Genomic DNA, 21112 nt, shown 5'->3' with positions numbered 1-21112 from the left:
TACTTTACTTAACATTAGGAAAGCAACATTCGACGTTTTGAGATTTTGGATTATTATAGATTTTCTAAAAGCTTCTGCACTCTTGTCATCAAAACTGATCAGTTAGGTAATCATTCCTTTCTTTTAAGGTTATATGGTGGTCTGCACTCATAGCGAAGAATTTATGGAGATACAACACACGTGTTAGAATAATTACTTTACTTAACATTAGGAAAGCAACATTCGACGTTTTAACCTCTGTACTGAAGTCATCATCAGGGAAAATTCCTATGTGTAAGATACAAGCTACATGACACTGCACTATACAAAAGTAAGATGAATCTAAATGCTTGTTAATCATTTAACCTAGCCTGAACTCTTGTGGAAAAATAAATAAATAAATAAAATAAAATAAATATTTTTTTAACATAAAAAATAAACTGAACTACATTAAACATTTCTAAAGTCCTCTTGTATTGAGATTTTCTCCTGTTTGAGCTTGTTCGTGTTGCTACATGGATTGCAGATGGGTCCTCTACATTCTTGGAATGATTAATCCATCATTTTTGTTTGGATTTGAATGATGTTTCTGCATTTCACAAGCTTCTTTGAATTTTCTTTCAAACTAGGTTTTGGTGGGGTTGTAGTAATTTGGTGCCTTTCCAGTCATTCCTGTGGCATATTTGGAGTACGTGGTCTGATAGGCCTGTTTTACCATAATGGAGGTATTTAATGTGTCATTTGTGTTCATCTTTTCTGATTGGGATGGTGCATCCTGTTTCCCCTATGTAAGGTAAGTTACAGGTACATTGAATTTTGCAAACTCCTGGGTGGCCAATTATGGAATAGGATCTTGGGAAGAACTAAGTAAATTTCTTAATTTTGTCAGGGATTTGAAGGTAGTCTTAATGTTGAATTTAAGTAGTGTTCTATCTATTTTCTCTGAAATTCCCCTAATGTAGGGTACAGCTATGGCATTCTTGTAATCTTTTTTGTTTTTAGTGGCATTTTTATGGAGGATCTTGTGGACTGTTTTTTTTATTGTAGCCATTTTTTACAAATGTTTGATTAATGATTTCAAATTCTTGGTTCAGAGCTTGTTCATTGGAGCAAATTTTTAGGGCTCTGTGTTTGAAGGTGTTGATGACTCCTAGTTTTTGAGATGGATGGTGGAATGAATTTTTATGTATGTATTGGCCTGTGTATGTAAGTTTGCGGTAGACCGCAAAGGAGAGAGCCTGAAGGTAGACGTGCGATGAGTGTGGCTAGAAAAGGAAGAAAGTTGTTGTTTTCAATTTTGATGGTGAATTGGATATGTTTATGTCGTTTGTTTAGGTGGCTTAGGAATGTATTTAATGTTTGCAACCGTGGGGCCAAACCGCAAAAATATCATTACCCCCCCATAAATCCTATTGGGGGGGGGGGGAGCACATGACCGTACCTTCTTTTTGTAGGTAAAAATTATTTTGCCACACAAAATACCCAGAGCAAAATATGTGGGCAAAGAGAGGCTGTGATGTCAGGTGGAAATATGTTCTGTAAGAGAAGAATAGTATCATTGATCAGAACATTAGTGAAAAGGGTAATAATGTCAAAGGTGACTAATAAATCTTCGTTGATGTGATGTTCCTAAATTTTGTTTATGAAGTGTTGTGTATTTTTTATGAAGGAGGGGGAGTGACCTACCAACTTCTTGAGTGTCGCCGCTAATTTCTTGGCCAGGTGATAATTAGGGCTGTTGATTCCTTCAATTATCGGTCATAGTGGTGTTATACTCTGATAAGTTAAGAATGTTAAAATTCCACTTATCATGGTTTAACGAGCAAAGAAGTAAAAACCTTGTAAAATAATTAAGTACACGTGCTTGTTTCTAAGTAGGTATTGTTGTGAATTTTAGAAAATATTGAATACATTGATTTAAGAAGAAAGAAATAATTAACTAGCTCAAAGAGAATTTATAATAAAAAAAAGGATAAAAAAAGGGGAGGGGAATTTAGATAAATATGTATAAAGGAAAGTTGTCTGAGACAAAGTGTAAATTAAGAGAGTTATGGTTTTGTGTTGATAATAAATTTGTTGTAAGAATAAATTGTAAAAGAAACAATAGAACGTATTCTGTGTGAAAGCTAGTTCAAGGTTGAAGGACATGCTGACAATTGCCCCTGGTGGTCGCGTGGAGTAAACAAGCAGGCAGAGAACGAACGTCATGAGGTCATGTGAGCTTGCGGTGTTTACTGATAGGGTGAACGTATAAAAGGGTTAGGAATCCCCCCAGTTTTTTTGGTCTTTCGTCGTGTGGACTTCTCACGTTTCCTCGAGAAGTGAGTTTTTTTAGCTTGGTGCTGGTTCGGGGACGGCCGAATGATACCTCAAGAATAGGACGATGTTACAGCGGGAGACTCTGTCCTAGATTCCCGGAAGGTAATGGCAGACCATGCCATTGAAAGGTCAGCAGAAGCATGCATCCCGAAGTTTAAGCTGATGATTACTGTAAAGTCTTGACCTGAGGTAGATTGAAGGAAACAAAGAAATGTCCTAATGAAACAGAAGATAGACTAAAGCAGATGCAGACGGATAGAGGAACCATAGAGTGGAGATAAGTAAAGTTTGTTATTTATATGAATGTAATCTGAATATGTGAAGCTATATTAGTGAAGGACTCAGATACAATTTTAGGTCAGGACTGTAGCATGCATGTTTTATAAGAAGTCATGAGTGAATAGTTACTAAATGAATTTGAATCTTTGTATGTTGAAGAATGGTTAATGTTACCAGTTGATAGTATAGAAATTAAATAATGGAATTTAGGTAATCTAGATGATATAGAATGATTTAATTTAGCGTGAATTACTTAAGGAAAAGTGTATTCAGAGATCATATCTGATGAAGTTAAGCTTATTATTTGATACAGATTAGAATGTGTCTTATTTAGAATGATGAATATTCTTGTATATTAAGCTGTAAATTAAGAAACAAATAAACCTTGCTTGAATTTAACTAAATATATGTATCTGCGTATAGAATTCGATGCATCACTTATGAAACTTATTACGGATCTGAGTGGGAATTTAACCGAGTAAGGTAAAGGCTACGATTGCAACCCTAGGTCACATGAATATATCTTCTGACTTACTTCTTGATTGAGTTATCTTTAATCTAATAATTCTAAGTTTTGGCTCTACCCTGAGGCTATTTCTTTGTATGATAGAGATATCACATGACCCATGCAGAAGAGATATCACTTTTAACGGTTTCATATAGAGATTCAAGATTTAATATGGAAAGTGGACACAACAGTGGTGTGTTTGTTTTGTGTATTTTTGGCAGGCCATAAATTCTGGGAGTGCAGGCATAACGCAGTATTAGTTTTTTGATTGTTTCTTCTGGCCACGTGATCAATGATTTGATTAATTCTGTTACTTTCTTTTTGATGTGGTTTGTAGTTCATCATTTGGTACATGTTGAGGTCGGATACCAAATGGTTCATTTTTTATAGGTATGCTGTCTGATCGAGGACAATGATAGCATTACCTTAATCTGCTTTTGTAATCATGTTGTCTTTGTTATTTTTTAAGGATTTAACGGCCAATTTTTTGGCTGAATCCAAACCTGAACAAAAGTGATGGCTTAATCATTCCAAGAATGTGGAAGACCCATCTGCAATCTGTATAGTAACAAGAACAAGCCCAAACAGAAGAAAATCACAATACGAGAGGACTTTAGAAATGTTTAATGTAGTTCTGTTTATATTTTAATTTTATTAATTTTTTTTTAATATTTTTATTTTAGTTAATTTTTTTCCACAAGAGGTCAGGCTAGGTTAAACGAGTAACAAGCATTTAGATTCATCATACTTTTGAATAGTGCAGTGTCATGTAGATTGTATCTTATACATATGTATTTTACCTAATGATGACCCCAATACTTATTGCCACTAGAGGGCTACATGATGTGTAGTGTTTTCATAGAGCTCCCGAAAGCTAAATATAATTTTGAGTGAAAATTGGAATATTGGTTTAAATCTTAACGTAGTATTGTTTATTTTTGGTAGCTTGTTGTGTCTGTGTAATTTTGGTGTGAATTCCGTTTTATTTAACTTAGTATTTTAATGATATGTTTCATAGAATAGCACATGGCGCCAATGTGACATAAGATAATGGCGTCCAAAAATACAGCGCCTTTGTTCAAAAACTGTAATGTGAGAGAGTTTGTCCAATGTGATGTGTGTGGGATGTATGCATTCCTGAAGGAGGCTGGAGTTTGGATGGAAAGTGATAGTGGTGGGAGAATGTGCAGAAAGTGTAAGCAAAGTGAGGAATCGAAGTGTCTGTCAGGTCATGAGATAGTTATGGTTGAAGAAAGCCAGAATGAGTGAAAATAGTGGCTTGATAGGGAATTGCGATGTTATACAAGATGGCAATGAGAGCGGTGATCAAAGAGAGAGAGTGAAAGCAGCTATACAGAGAGAGAGAAAATGGTTTAAATGATGAAAAAAATAAGGAATTATTTGTAGGGAGTGACATCGCTAGGTTGTGTGCAGTGATACACAGTGTACAGTGGCAGTTGGAGCACCTGCAAAACTCTTTCCAGAGTGCCTCGGCAAACGGAAATAAACAAGTGTTTGAAAGGAAAAATAAGCTTAAGAGTGGGAGAGTTTCTGAAATGAAGGAAAGAGTGTTGTATGGTGACTCGTTATTAAGAGGAGTGATAGATGGGAGTTTAACTAAATCGTACTTACCGAGTGCGAAATTTAAGGATGTAAGTGAGAGTATTTGAGTGCAAAAACAGAGGGTGAAAGAATTGATAGTTGTGGTGGGTATGAATGAATTGAAAGGAGATAAATTTTTTACGAGAGAGGATGTGAAAGTATTGTTAAATGTAGCAAAAGAAAAGAGTGACAGAGTAAGGATGGCGAGTCTGTTACTGCGGTACGACAGAGAGGAGTTTAGAAGGAGGGCCATAATCACAAATGACTTTATGCGCAGGTTATGCAGATGGTGTGGTATGGAATTCGTGTGGAATGAGTTTGATGGGCAAAAGAATTTATACAAGATGGATGGCCTGCATTTGAATGGATTTGGTGTGTGGAGACTGGAAAACATGCTGAATGAAGTGAAAATGGATGTGCAGAACCAGGGAAACTAGAACTACCAAGGAGGGAGGGGGGGATGTGGATATGCGGACATCAGTGAGACAGTTGAGTGTAAGAATGTATATAATGTACCCGAGCCAGTACTCAGCACAAGAAATCGGAATGGGATAGTTAATGCATCAAGATAGGGGTGGGACAAAGGGATCTCTGCATTTCATGTATACTAATGCCAGGAGTATTAGGAACAAGAAAGAAGAATTTTTGACCTTGATTGGCTCTTCCTGGCTATAGGTTATTGGAGGATTTTGGAGGATTGATGATAGCTGATGAACTGCAGCCAAGGAGAATTGAAGTTGTATTGCAGGATAGTGAAAAGAGCTCATTTGAGGCTATTTGGTGTGAGATTGAGACTGGCAGAACAAAATATACAGTTGGGTGATGTTATAGACCAGATGATGGAATAGATGGTGGAGATAGTATGCATAAGCAAATAGAAGCAATGAGTGGAAGGAGGGTAATTATTATGGGGAATTTCAGGATTTCAACTATGGTAACATTCATTGGAAGGAGGAAAGGAAACATGTGAGGAAGGAAATGGATTTGATGCGATTATTAAGGGATAACTATCTGAAACAGCATGTAATTGAAAATACTAGGGGTTTGAAAGTGCTTGACCTGGTAATAGCATCTGAGAATTTGACTGTAACGAATATGACCATGCTGCCACCTATTGGTGAGAGTGATCATAAGGTCTTGACCTGGGAGGTGGCTAAAGGTGTGGAATTTTCAATTAAAACAGGGTATATGTGGAATTACTGAGCTGGCAAGTATGACAAGCTTAGGAGATTACTTGGTTCAGTGCCATGGCATGTACAACTGCAAGGGCTGGATGTCGATAGAGCATGGGAAGTGGTCAAGGAGCATTTACAGGAGGTTATGGCTGATTGTATACCTAGGGTCCAAATAGTAAAACAAGTAGGGGGTTAAATGGATGAATAACACCAACAAGCTTAAGCTGCAAAAAAAGAAACAACTGTGGAGAGAATTTTAAGGGGACAGTGACCTGCAGGCACACGAACGGTATAAAGCGCAGGCCAGAAGGGTAATGAGTGTGGTAAAAAAAGCAAAAGCGGATTATGAAAGCAAATTATCTATGCGAGCTAAAGAGAATCCCAAACAGTTCTTTCAATATGCTGCAAGCAAAAAAAAAAAAAAACTGTACACGGCAGAATGATTTTAAGGAATGACGATCGTAAGGAGTTCACTGAATCAGTCGATACAGTGGAATTACTGAGCAAGCACTTTGCAAGAGTATATCATTCAGGTGGTGACATTGAAAAAATGAAGGAACCAATAGTTTATACGGGAATTGTGATGAATGAAGTGGAGGTGAATAGTCTATTACAGAACCTTAATGTGAATACATCTGTGGAATTGGATGGTATACCGGCACAGGTCTTACGTGAAGCGACTAAAGAATTATCAGTGCCCTTGACCATGTTGTTTAATCTGAGTCTCGGGTCTGGTTTAGTCCCGAAGGTGTGGAAAGAGGGGAAAATAGTTCCAATGCATAAAGGAGGATCCAAGACTACGGTTGCAAATTACCGACCGATCAGCATATCAGGAGTCGTTGTCAAGGTCTTGGAGAAAGTAGTCAAGGGAAAAATACAGGAATGGATTGATGAAAATGAGATACTGTACAGAGGACAGCATGGCTTTGTGAAAGGTAGATCATGCCTCAGTAACTTGCTCAATTTTTATAACACAGTGACGGCTGAACTGGATAAGGGCAATGGGTTTACAGTGATACTGCTGGACCTGGCTAAAGCATTTGACAGGATACCACATAGAATTCTAATCCGTAAACTACAACATATGGGAATGGATATAGGGTTGGTGATGGATAGGAGGGTGGTTGATGGAGAGATATCAGAGACTAGTTTATTCAGGAGTAGAGTCCAAAAGATGGCCTGTGACTAGTGGTGTGCTGCAGGGTTCTCTTCTTGGACCACTGTTGTTTAATTTGTTCATTAACGATATAGGGAAGGATCTAAGAGGAATAGTTCATTTGTTCGCTGATGATGCAAAGTTGGGTAGGGCAATAGTGAATGCAGAAGATGTCAAAATCTTGCAGGACGACTTGGATAGATTGGAGTTCTGGGCTAAGGAGAATGGATGTCAATTTAATGTGACATAATGTAAGGTTATGCATTTTCGGGTGAAAAGATTAGCAGCAGTATACCACATTGGTGGAACTGTACTCCAGGAGATTGATGAGGCCAGGGACTTGGGAGTGTTGGTGGATAGGGAGATGAAGTTTAGGGGGCACATAAAGTGGCTAAATCAGCTCATCAACTACTTTGACGAGCAGAGACAAGCAAGTTTTTGTACCTCTGTACCGAGCCGTGATAAGACCTCATCTTGACTACTGTGCCCAGATTTGGTCACCTAGGTTTCTTCTTGATGGAGAGGAGGTGGAGAGGATCCAGAGGCGAGTGACCAAGATGATAGCAGGTCTATGGAATGAACCTTATGAGAACAGATTGAAGATTTTTGGGTTGCAGAAATTAGTTGATAAGCAGAAAAGGGGAGATATGATTGAGACATTCAAATTGCTAAAGGGTTTCTATAGGATTAATTCAGAGGATATTTTTGAGATCAGGACTGGTGGTGGGAGAACTAGGGGACACCTATGGAAGCTGGGCAAGGGTGTTAGAGCTGAGTTCTTCACTTTTAGAGTGGTAAATGAGTGGAATAAGCTGCCAGAGTCTGTTGTGGGTGCTATGATGGTGAGTGAGTTCAAGGCAAGGTATGATAGATACTGTGAGAATGTCGTATAGTTGTGTGGATATGATGTTTAGGGCCTCCCTCGATGAGTCTAAGAACTCCCTGAAGTCGACCGTAATAATAATACAGAGATCAAAACGTCAAATGTTACTTTCTAATGTTTAGTAAAGTAATTATTCTGACGTGTGTTGTGTCTCCATAAATTTTTCACTACGAATGAGAGTTAGTTAATCAGCACAACTGTGTTTGCTGTCCAACTGTTTGTTGGCTGGAATGAACTAATAATGTTATAAGAATACAACAGTATTTTTATATAATAACAACATTCATTATCATGGCAATTAAATTCAACATCATTTTAGCATATGAATTGTGGGCAGTTTATTTAATAAATCCTCACCCTCACATAACATTTATTTATTATAGACTTTGCAGCCTCTCATGTGGGGGAATAATTTACACACACACACACATATATATATATATATATATATATAAATTTTCATTTGTAACATATAATTCTGTATCATTCTGAGGTCTGAGGGGGAAGTTACAAAACTGAAAATCACCTGACAAATTTAATCTGATCTACTACATTTCAATGTAATCTGTCCAGACAGAACAGAGATATACAAATACAAACAAAACTAACAGAGACTTATGTAATGTTACAAAATGCATGATAAAATACAATGCTAATAATAGAAAGTACCATCATCATCATCAAATTCCTGCCATGTATCCTCCAGGGGTGTACGGGATATGATAGTACTATATATAAAAAAATTTACATCATTACTAACTTCCTATCTACAATTTTCCTCCAAATCAGTCTGTTACTTGTCAAGACTCCAATATCCTATATGTTATATATATCCAATATCTTATATGTTACAAATGAAAATTTATATATGTGCGTGTGTAAATCATTCCCACACACAAGAGGCTGCAAAGTCTATAATAAATAAATGTCATGTGATGGTGAGGATTTATTAAATAAACTGCCCACAATTCATATGCTAAAATGATTTTGAATTTAATTGCCGTGATAATGAATGTTGTTATTATATAAAAATACTGTTGTATTCTTGTAACATTGTTAGTTCATTCCAACCAACAAACAGTTGGACAGCAAACACAGTTGTGCTGATTAACTAACTCTCATTCGTAGTGAAAATTTTATGGAGACACAACACACATCAGAATAATTACTTTACTAAACATTAGGAAAGTAACATTTGACGTTTCGATATCTGTATTATTATTATTACGGGCGACTCCAGGGAGTCCTTAGACTCATCGAGGGAGGTGCTAAACATCATGTCCACACAACTATACGACATTCTCACAGTATCTATCATACCTTGCCTTGAACTCACTCACCATCATAGCACCCACAACAGACTCTGGCAGCTTATTCCACTCATTTACCACTCTAAAAGTGAAGAACCCAGCTCTAACACCCTTGCCCAGTAAGGGTCAAAGCTGTATAACTGAGAGGAGACCTCCACATAGATTTTAAAGGAATGCAGAGAACCGACCAGGGCTTCTGACCTAATGTCCAATCCTCACCTACTCGTGGTGCACCCTGTTGGGTATCTACTTGGATACTGAACGAACGAGGATGGGCTGGCAATTTGGGATTTAGCCGACCAAATTGTATTCTTATTGGTTAAACCAAAATAAAAAATGATGGTACAACATGACAAAATTTCATGCCGGCTGGGGCGTCACCCGATTAAACAAGGCCCCCCATTGTTTTCGCCAGGGAACCAGGGCGAACAGCTAAAAGTCAGCTACTGGAACAAATCTGAAAACACACCCCAACTCAACATCACCAGAGTTAAAGATCGGTACAATCAACATAAGAAGCCTGAATGGCAAAGAAATTGAGCTAGCTGAGGAATTAGATAAGTACCAGATCGACATAATAGGGGTGACTGAAACAAAAAAAAGAAAAAAACTGGTGAAATCTTTCTAATAGAAAGTATTAGTACATAAAATCATGAAAATCATATACACTTACCTCCATAAATTACATCCCCTGTATGATTGAAAGTGATCTGACATTGGTCTAAGGCAGGTACTGTGTGCAGCAAATGGAAGGTTCGTAGGTCCCACTAAATATTAGTTAAGTTCTAAAATAACACAATTAAAATGTAACACTATTCTAAGCCACACCACATTTGTTTATTTACTGAAAAGTTTAATAAACAATAAAATTAAATGTAATTTATTTATACCAGCCAGTTGCCTACCAAACTAGACTAAATCAGGTAATAAAACACTGGATTTAAAAAAAGTTAATCAATAAAAATAACATCACACAACTGGAAATTATTATTATTATTATTATTATTACTACGGGCTACTCCAGGGAGTCCTTAGACTCATCGAGGGAGGCCCTAAACATCATGTTCACACAACTGTTCAACATTCTCACAAGGTATCTATCATACCTTGCCTTGAACTCGCTCACTGTCAGAGCACCCACAACGGACTCTGGCAGCTTATTCCACTCATTTACCACTCTAAAAGTAAAGAACCCAGCTCTAACACCCCTGCTAACCACGCTCTTGCCCAGCTTCCATGGGTGTCCCCTAGTTCTCCCACCACCAGTCCTGATCTCAAAAATATCCTCTGAATTAATCCTATAGAATCCTTTTAGCAATTTGAATGTCTCAATCATATCTCCCCTTTTCCGCCTATCAACTAGTTTCTGCAACCCACAAATCTTCAACCTGTTCTCATATGGTTCATTTCATAGACCTGCTATTATCTTAGTCACTCGCCTCTGGATCCTCTCCACCTCCCCATCAAGAAGGACCCGAGGTGACCAAATCTGGGCACAGTAGTCGAGATGAGGTCTTATCAGGGCTCGGTACAGAGGTACAATAACTGGCTTGTCTCTGCTCGTCAAGGTATTTTTCAACAACCAAGTGAGTTGATGAGCTGATTTAGCTACTTTCGCAATCTTCTTCTTCTACTACCCGTTATTCCCGCTTCCCATGCAGGGTCCGCGTGTTAAATTTAGATGCGACTTCTTGTTAGTACTACTCCCAACCGACCCGTCGCCTGGTCTGCCGCTGGGGGGAGATATATTTTTGACTGTAGAGGCGTATGTTCATGGGGCCGGTTTGCCTGTTTGCGGGATGAAAAACGCTAGATAAAATGGCGGAAAAAACCCTACTGACCGCGCCCAAGACCGGCTAAATTGGCTATGCCTGAGGAAGATCCTCAAATTCCTCACGTCTACAATGGGAATCGAACCTGGGACACTCCTTCCCCAGGCATATGGTTGCGAAGTGCAAAGCCACTAGGCTAACCGCGCGGTCTATTTAGCTACTTTCGCAATGTGTCCCCTAAACTTCATCTCCCTATCCACCAACACTCCCAAGTCCCTGGCCTCATCAATCTCTTGGACTACAGTTCCACCAACGTGGTATACTGCTGCTAATCTTTTCACTCCGAAATGCATAACCTTACATTTTGTCACATTAAATTGGCATCCATTCTCCTTAGTCCAGAACTCCAATCGATCTAAGTCATCTTGCAAGACTTTGACATCTTCTGCATTCACTATCGCCCTACCCAACTTTGCATCATCAGCGAACAAATGAACTGTCCCACTTAGACCGTTCCCTATATCGTTAATGAACAGATTAAACAGCAGTAGTCCAAGAAGAGAACCCTGTGGCACACCACTAGTCACAGGCCGTCTTTTGGACTCTACTCCTGAATAAACTACTCTTTGATATCTCTCCATCAACCACCCAGCTATCCATCTCACCAACCCTATATCCATTCCCATATGTTGTAGTTTACGGATTAGAATTCCATGTGGTATCCTGTCAAACGCCTTTGCCAGGTCCAGCAGTATCACTGTAAACCCATTTCCCTTATCCAGTTCAGCCGTCACCTTGTTATAAAACTTGAGCAAGTTACTGAGGCATGATCTACCCTTCACAAAGCCATGCTGTCCTCTGTACAGTATCTCATTTTCATCAATCCATTCCTGTATTTTTCCCTTGACTACTTTCTCCAAGACCTTGACGACTCCTGATATGCTGATCGGTCGGTAATTTGCAACCATAGTCTTGGATCCTCCTTTATGCAGTGAAACTATTTTCCCCTCTTTCCAAGCCTTCAGGACTAAGCCAGACCCGAGACTCAGATTAAACAACATGGTCAAGGGCACTGATAATTCCTTAGCCGCTTCATGCAAGACCCGTGCCAGTATATCATCCAATCCCACAGATGTATTCACATTAAGGTTCTGTAATAGACTATTCACCTCCACTTCATTCATCACAATTCCCGTATAAACTAATGGTTCCTTCATTTTTTCAACGTCACCACCTGGATGATATACTTTTGCAAAGTGCGTGCTCAGTAACTCCACTATATCAACTGGTTCAGTCAACTCTTTACCATCGTCATTCCTTAAAATCATTTTGCCATGTACAGTTTTTTTCTTGCTTGCAGCATATTAAAAGAACTGTTTGGGATTCTCTTTTGCTTGCATAGCTAGATTCCTTTCATAATCGGCTTTTGCTGTTTTTACCACACTCGTTACCCTTCTGGCCTGCACTTTATACCGTTCGTGTGCCTGCAGGTCACCCCTTTCTTTAAATTCCCTCCATAGTTGTTTCTTTTTTTGCAGCTCAAGCTTAATGGTGTTATTCATCCATTTAACCCCTACTTGTTTCACTATTCAGACCTTAGGTATACAATCAGCCATAACCTCCTGTAAATGCTCTTTGACCACTTCCCATGCTCTATCGACGTCCAGCCCTTGCAGTTGTACATGCCATGGCACTGATCCAAGCAATCTCCTAAGCTTGTCATACTTGCCAGCACGGTAATTCCACATATACCCTGTCTTAATCACAAATTGCACACCTTTAGCCACCTCCCAGGTCAAGACCTTATGATCACTCTCATCAATAGGTGGCAACATGGTCATATTCATTACAGTCAAATTTTGAGATGCAATTACCAGGTCAAGCACTCTCACACCCCTAGTATTTTCAATTACATGCTGTTTCAGATAGTTATCCCTTAATAATTGAATAAAATCCATTTCCTTCCTCACATGTGTCCTCTCTTCCTTCCAATCAATGTTACCATAGTTGAAATCCCCCATAATAATTACCCTACTTCCACTCATTTCATCAATTTCCCTATGCATACTATCTCCACCATCTATTCCATCACCTGGTCTATAGCAGCACCCAATTGTATATTTTATTCTGCCAGTCTTAATCTCACACCAAATAGCCTCAAATGAGCTCCTTTCACTATCCTGCAATACAACTTATATTCTCCTTGGCTGCAATTCATCAGCAATCATCAATAATACCCCTCCCCCAATTTTATTCTCTCTGTCCCTCCTAAACATACTATAACCTACACATTCTATCCCACTAACTATATCATCTTCCATCAGCCATGTTTCACTAATGCCAATAACCTGTGGCCAGGAAGAGCCAATCAAGGCCAAAAATTCTTCCTTCTTGTTCCTAATACTCCTGGCATTAGTATACATGAATTGCAGTGATCCCTTTGCCCCACCCCTATCTTGATGCGTTATTCTAAATGTCCCATTCCCATTTTTTGTCCTTAGTGCTGGCTCAGGTATATTATATACATTTTTACACTCAACTGTCTCACTGATGTCTGGATATCCACTTCCCCCCTCCTTGGTAGTTCTAGTTTCCCTGGTTCTGCACATCCATTTTCACTTCATTCAGCAACACTTTTTCCAGTCTCCGCACACCAAGTCCATTCAAATGCAGGCCATCCATCTTGTATAAGTCCTTTCACCCATCAAACTCATTCCACACGTCCACGAATTCCACACCACACCGTCCGCATAACCTGCGCATAATGTCATTTGCGATTATGGCCCTCCTTCTAAACTCCTCTCTGTCATACCGCGGTAACAGACTCACCATTCTAACTCTGTCACTCTTTTCTTTCGCTACCTTTAACAATACTTTCAAGTCCACTCTCATAACTAATATTACAGTCAGCTCTCACTATAGGAAACACAGCAGCAGAAATGGAAATTATAATTAATATGACATTCAACTCTCACTAGGAAACACAGCTACAGATGACTCTTAGCGAGCACAAGAATAGTTAGTACTGTGTGCAGCAAACTGAGGTTCGTAGGTCTCACTAAATATTAGTTAAGTTCTAAAATAACACAATTAAAATGTAACACTTCTAAATCACTTAGGGAAATGAACAACGTAGATCCGTATATAAATTAAATTATACTTTAATAAATATTTCCGATATTTCGGCAACGTCACGTTGCCATTTTCAAAAGGAACTTACAAAAAGGCACGTGCACGCAGGCACTACAACACGGTAACTGAGAATGAAGATATGAAGCTATCGTTCTCCTTGAAGTCCTGATGGTGCCCTCTAGCGAGCTAAGTAGGTGTTCTTGGCTGTTGGGCTGAAGGTCTGCTGATGTATGCCTCCCAAATTTGGGGCAGTCGCATACAACCAAATTTGTTGAGGTATCTCCTGATATCTCAGCCCGATTTCAGTTCACAACGAACTCAGGCTATTTCTTTTGGCAGGGAAAATTCTACAAACAAATAGAGGGGACAGCCATGGGTTCACCACTCTCCCCGCCCTTCGCCAATTTCTTTATGGAGACCTTTGAAGAAAAAGCCTTAGCCTCTGCCCCACAAAAACTAACCACATGGCTTCGCTACGTTGATGATGTGTTCGCTATTTGGCCACATGGCTCTGAAACATTCCTCTCCAGAATCAAGTTCACCCTGGAAAAAGAGGAAAACAACAGCCTCCCTTTCCTAGACACACTAGTCACCCACCAGCCTGATGGAACCTTGGTTTTCTCAGTTTATAGAAAACCCACCCATACAGGCAGATACATTCACCAACAATCCCCCCCCCACACACACACACAACAATATGAAGTGGTGAAAACACTATACAACAGGGCTAAACTAATCTGTTCTAACGACACGGCCCTAAACACTGAACTAAATCACATCCTCAACACTTTCTCAGCCAATGGCTACCCCCCCCCCCCAAAAAAAAAAATCCAAAAAATATTAAGACCTACAAACCACAGCCCCCCTCCACAACAAAGATTACTCTAAATCCATCACCATTCCCTACATCCGAGGCACCTCGGAAAAAATTACCAAAATTTAAAAAAAAACATGACCTCACCTCCTGTTACAGGCCTTACAGAAAATTGGCATCCCTTATCTGCTCCACCAAAGACCAACCACTTCCCCTAGACCTACCTGCAGTTGTAAACTGTCATACTTTGGCCAAACAGGCAGGACAGCGAATATCAGAATTTCTGAACACAAGGACTACATCCAGTTTCACAAGTATAGCCATTCTGGTCTTGTAGACCATGCTCTGGATACACGCCACAGAATACGGTGGAAGAAAGCTACAGTAATACACCATAGCAAATACAAATACGAAAGACTATTTATGGAATCAGCCTCAGCCCTAAGAAATTCTCCAAACCTCAACAAATTTGGTTGTATGCGACTGCCCCAAATTTGGGAGGCATACATCAGCAGACCTTCAGCCCAATGGCCAAGAACACCTACTTAGCCTGCTAGAGGGCACCATCAGGACTTCTAGGAGAACGATAGCTTCATATCTTCATTCTCAGTTACTGTGTTGTAGTGCCTGCATGCACGTGCCTTTTTGTAAGTTCCTTTTGAAAATGGCAACGTGACGTTGCCAAAATATCGGAAATATTTATTTAAAGTATAATTTAATTTATATTCGGATCTACGTTGTTCAATTCCCTAAGTGATTTAGAAATGCATAACGAACGTATAAGCCTGTCTATGAGTAAAATGTAACACTATTCTAAGCCACACCATATTTGTTTATTTACTGAAAAGTTTAATAGACAATAAAATTAAATGTAATTTATTTATACCAGCCAGTTGCCTACCAAACTAGACTAAATCAGGTAATAAAACACTGGATTTAAAAAAAGTTAATCAATAAAAATAACAATCACACAAATGGAAATTATAACTAATATTACAGTCAACTCTCACTATAGGAAACACAGCTACAGATGACTCTCAGTGATCACAAGAATAGTTAGTTATAGCAGACAGTTTGCTACAGAAAAATTTCTTTTTGAATAACTTTGTATATATGAGATCAGGAGTTTCCAGCAGTTTGTTACAACAGTGTTTACAATATAAAGAGCCGACTGTATAGTAGCTTGCTCAGTATAACAAAATATTAAAGGGACTACGTCAAAATCCAGGCTTTAATACTATACTAAAGAAAATTTACACAGCAAACTGACCACAGTAAGAATTAATTTCTTTGGTCCCCATTGAGATTGATGAAAAGAGGACCAGTTACAAACACTAGCTAAGATGTTTAGCACTGTATATTATCAGTGATTTTTTTTTTTTTTCAATGTGAATTATACTCATAAAAGTTATAAACCTACTACTGAACATTAATTACTAAGAGTGGGTTAAGGCTTGATAATCTGGTTCTCTATTATAGAGATCAGGCATGGTATTTTTTCCATCAAGAAACTTCAAGCCTCCAATAAGCAAGACATAAAAAAGTCTTGTGTCAAAGAGTAGGCTGGAGAGTGATAAACATCATTCAATCAAACATTTCTTTATAGTGGCCTTACTTGGTAAATGTCAAGTTTACATTCAAAGTTCTCTGAAATTTTCAGAAATGTCATATGTATTTTTAGAAGATTTACAAAATGTAAAAGATACTATAACAGGGTACAATATCAGTCCCCTTTCCCCCTTCTTTCTTACTCAACTATATTTATTTTTTTTCTAGCTTTCAAATGACCTTCGGTACTTTTATTATAACAGGATGGCACAAAGGTTTTTTGGAACTTAAATCTTTATATGCAGTTGCATAAGGGTCAAAGCTAGATAACTCAGAGGAGACCTCCACATGGCCTTTAAAGAAATGTGGGTAACTGATTAAAGCTTCTGAGCTAATGCCCTACCATTATTGATGACAACTGCCAAGGAATCCATAAGATGTAAATTAGAAATCAAAGGGAAAATTATTGAAGTCAGCAAGATAAAATATTTAAGAATAGAAATAAACTATGGCATCACACAAAATGAAGTACAAGAACAAGCAATAAAAGCTTGTAGAATATCTGGATGTCTCTATAGCCTCATCTGAAAGAATAAGAACATGAGTAAGAAACAAAAATAATAATCTACAAAGGAGTAATTAGGCCAATACTAGCATATGTAGCAGAAACTTGCAGCAACTACAAAAATTAGACAAATCAATGAAACTACTGAAATGAAAACATTAAGAAAAATTGAAGGTGCAACAATATTCTATGAGCTTTTATTGCTTGTTCTTGTACTTCATTTTGTCAACTCTCTCACTATAGGAAACACATATAGTGATTCCACTATATGGAGTATAGTGGAACTTAGGAACTCGCAGATCAGAGAAAACTGTAAAATACAGCCAATAAATGACTGAATCCAAAAACAGAAAGTAGAATGGAAAAATCACATAACAAGAATGCAGGATAACATTATTATTATTATTAATATCTGAGAACTCCAGGGAGTCAAGGACTCATTGAGAAGGACTATAAATCATCCAAACCAGCTGTCATACCTTAAATTAAATTCATTCACATCAGATGCACTCACCTACTAAAAGCAAACTATTCCATTCACTCACTGTTCTGTGACAGAAAAACCCTAGTTCTTATCCCTTTCTTGACTGCAAACAAACTTAACTTCCATGAATGCTTCTGTGTTCTATCCCCACCTTCCAAATAACAAAAAAGTTCATCAGACAATATCCTATAACCCATTCAAAAGTTCATAGACCTCTATCATATTGCCCTTCTTCCTCCTGTTAACCAGAGTCTGTAATCCACATGCCCACAATCTGTCCTCATAATCTAAATCCTGTAATCCAGATATAATCTTTGTAACTCTTCTTTGCACCCTTTCTACAGTTTCTATATCTCCTTGGAACTAGGAAGACCAAATTTGTGCACAATAATCCACGGGGTCTTATCAACGCCTTATAAAGAGGCAAAATGACTTCCTTATCCTTAAATGGCAAGGTTCACTTCAAAATCACAATCATCCTCTGAGTTGTATTTGCAACTTTTGCTAATGACCATTGAAATTCAAATTCTTATCCACTTTTATTATTATACTAAGATTTATGTTAGATCCCTAGCCTCTATACTATGCAGCTGGAAATCTCATCACACCAAAGTGTATAATTTACACTTACTAACATTAAACAGACAGCCATTTTCTTTGCCCAAATTTACAGCCTAATTAAATCATTTTGTAAGTGCTGGATATTAGTAGGATCCCTGATTGCCCTGCCTATTTTTATATCATTGGCAAACAATTGACCATCTCCTGTAAGACCCTTCTTAATGTCATTAATGTATAGATTGAGCAACAATGGCCAAAAACTGAACCATGAGGTATACCACTCATCATCTTAAATCTGGAAGATTCACACCAACCATATACCACTTTTTGATGTCTGTCTGTCAACCATCCACTGATCCAAGTCAAGCGTTTATATTCCAATCCCAAATTCTCCAGTTTATGCAACTGACTTTTGTGTAATATCCTATCGAATGCCTTAGCAAAATCCAACATTATCATAGTGCATCAAATTCTTTTTATCCAACTTGGCTGTAACATTATTATAAAAATGAGCAAATTGCTAAAACATGACCTTCCCTTAGTAAACTCATGCTGCTCCTTGCAGAACATAGCTTGTACACAGGTGGTCTGAAAAGTTCTCGGCCTTGACCATAGATGGCAAAACTATCGACAAGATTTTTTTTTTCTTCTAAGTTGGTACATCTGTCATAAGCATCCATGTGAAATGGCAAGTCATTCTATCAAGTAGTTTGTTTTATACAGCTGTCTGAAGAAGCAAAAGTGTTGTCTGTATCCCTTAAAAGGGATAAAATTGAGGATCGTGCAGTTATAAAATTCTTTGTAAAAGAAGGTTTAACGCCAAAAGAAATTCATTTGAAGTTCGTAAAAGTTTATGGGCACTCTTCTCCTTCGTTTTCAACAATTAAGAAATGGACTGCCGAGTTTAAAAATGGCTGTACCAGTCTTGAAGATGATCCATGTGAAGGACATCCAAAAAGTGTAACAACACCAGAAATCGTTGATCAAGTGCACGATATGGTATTGGATGACTGGCGAGTAAAAGTGCGTGAAATTGCTGAGACTATAGTCATTTCAAAAGAACGTGTAGGATACATTTTGCATGAAGAATTGCACCCATCACAGCAGATCAAAAACACACTCGCATGAAAATCTCTGAACAAAGCTTGGAGCGTTTTAACAAGAATAAAACTGATTTTGTGCGTCAATTTATTACTATAGATGAGACTTGGATTCACTATTACACACACCAGATTCGAATCCAAACAGCAGTCAAAACAGTGGACATGAGCCAGTTGTTCAGTGCCAAAGAAGACAAAGTCGTTTCCATCAGCAGGAAAGGTCATGACATCGGTGTTTTGGGATGCTAAAGGCATTTTGTTTATTAATTATCTTGAAAAGCGTAAAACAATATTATTCTGATGTTTTAACCACACTACACGAAAAAATTCGTGAGAAAAGACCCGGTTTGCATAAGAAAAAAATCATCTTTCATCAGGACAATGCACCTGCCCGCAAAAGTGTTTTGGCAATGGGAAAATTAAGGGATCTGCACTGAGTTGTTGGAACATCCACCCCTATTCCCCACATTTGGCTCCCTCTGACTTCTATCTCTTCCCAAAAGTAAAACTCTTTCTCGCTGGTCAGCGTTTTTCTTTGAATCGAGAGATTATTGCAGCTGTAGAGGGTAATTTGCAGATCTTATTGAGAACCACTACAGGGACGGGATAATGGTGCTGGAGCATCACTGGAATAAATGTATATCTTGAGATTATGTTGAAAAATAAAAATAATTTTGAAATTATAAATTCGTTTTTTTTTCATAGAATGTTTCAGACCACCCTCGTATGTCTATCCATTTCTGTATGTGAATCCTTACCAACTTCTCTAAAATCTTCACTACCAGACCAGAGATACTGATAAGTCAGTAGTCAGATATATGAGTTTTTATGCCACCCTTGTATAATGAAACTATCATACATTCCTTTCATTCCTGAGCTGACTCAAGTTATACAAACAAGTGAAAGGCTTGTCCATTTCAGCTGAACATTCCTTTAAGCAAATGTGCTGATATTCCATCTGTCCCTATTGATATATTCTTATCCATTTATGCAACAGCTCTTCAATCTTATTTCCTAAACCTCTAACTCTTTATTGAATGTAGCAGTAGCACTGTGCACCATGTTACATACACGTAGTTGATACATTTTAGCAAAGTGAGCACTTATTAAATGAACAATCTCATTAACTTCCGACACCAGAGTACCATCGGTATTCAATAAAGTTATTCTTCCACATTCATTCTTTCTTTTGCTTTCAGCATAAAGATAAAATTCTTTTGGATTGCCTTTAGCTTGCAAAGCCAATTTCTTTTCATACTCTTATTTCGCATTCTGCACAATAGTCATTATTTTTCTGGCACAAGCTTTATATATTTCATAACTCTTTTCACTCTTATTCTCACGATATTCTTTCCACGTTGTTGTCGTCTTCTTGTGGATCTCTTGCTTAATAAGGTTGCACACCCATTTCACTCCAAACTGATTCTTTGAATACTAGGGATTCATTCTGATACCGTCTCATTTAAGAACTTTTACAAGCATTCCCATGCATTGCTGACATTTTTCCTTCAAATGAGAAAAGAAAGTAAAGAAGTGGATATCAAAGGGAAAGAGAAGTAGAGGAAGACTGAGGAAAAGATAACAGGATAGCCTTAAAAACAGAGGCATTACAAGCAACTAAGCTCAACAGTGAAGAAGAATGAACAAATGAAAGAAATAATTAAAGAATGGAGAGTAAACAAAAAAGAAGAAGAAATTCGAGTAGAAAAAGGTTTGATTTTAGATAACTTGCTCTTCGTAGATAACCAAGTAACATTTGGAGAAACTAAGGATCTACAAATAAAGCTATATATAAATTATATTTAAAAAAAAAAAAAACCTAATTAAGACAACAGCATTTGCAGGAAACAATATTCATTGAAGATAAAATAGTAATAAACAAATACAGTGGGTCAATAATTTTAATGATTTAGTATATAAAAGGA

General features: G+C 37.9%; 1 protein-coding gene across 2 annotated transcripts in view; it reads right to left on the bottom strand.

The window, feature by feature from the left end:
• mahj (LisH and WD40 domain-containing protein mahjong) overlaps positions 1-21112 on the bottom strand; it is a 490280-nt gene that overhangs the window by 60254 nt on the left and 408914 nt on the right. For both annotated transcript variants that reach the window (XM_090400879.1, XM_090400880.1), the window contains exon 35: positions 9885-9978. In XM_090400879.1, the coding sequence (XP_090257005.1) occupies positions 9885-9978 (94 nt within the window). The remainder of the gene's footprint in view (positions 1-9884; positions 9979-21112) is intronic.

The sequence above is a fragment of the Typopeltis vanoorti genome, chromosome 11, assembly GCF_054136105.1.
Source record: "Typopeltis vanoorti isolate ZY-2024b chromosome 11, IOZ_Tvanoo_1.0, whole genome shotgun sequence".
Classification (NCBI taxonomy): Eukaryota; Metazoa; Arthropoda; class Arachnida; order Uropygi; family Thelyphonidae; genus Typopeltis; species Typopeltis vanoorti.
The sequence above is the reverse complement of the archived record's forward strand: the minus strand, read 5'-3'. Positions and strand labels throughout refer to the sequence as shown.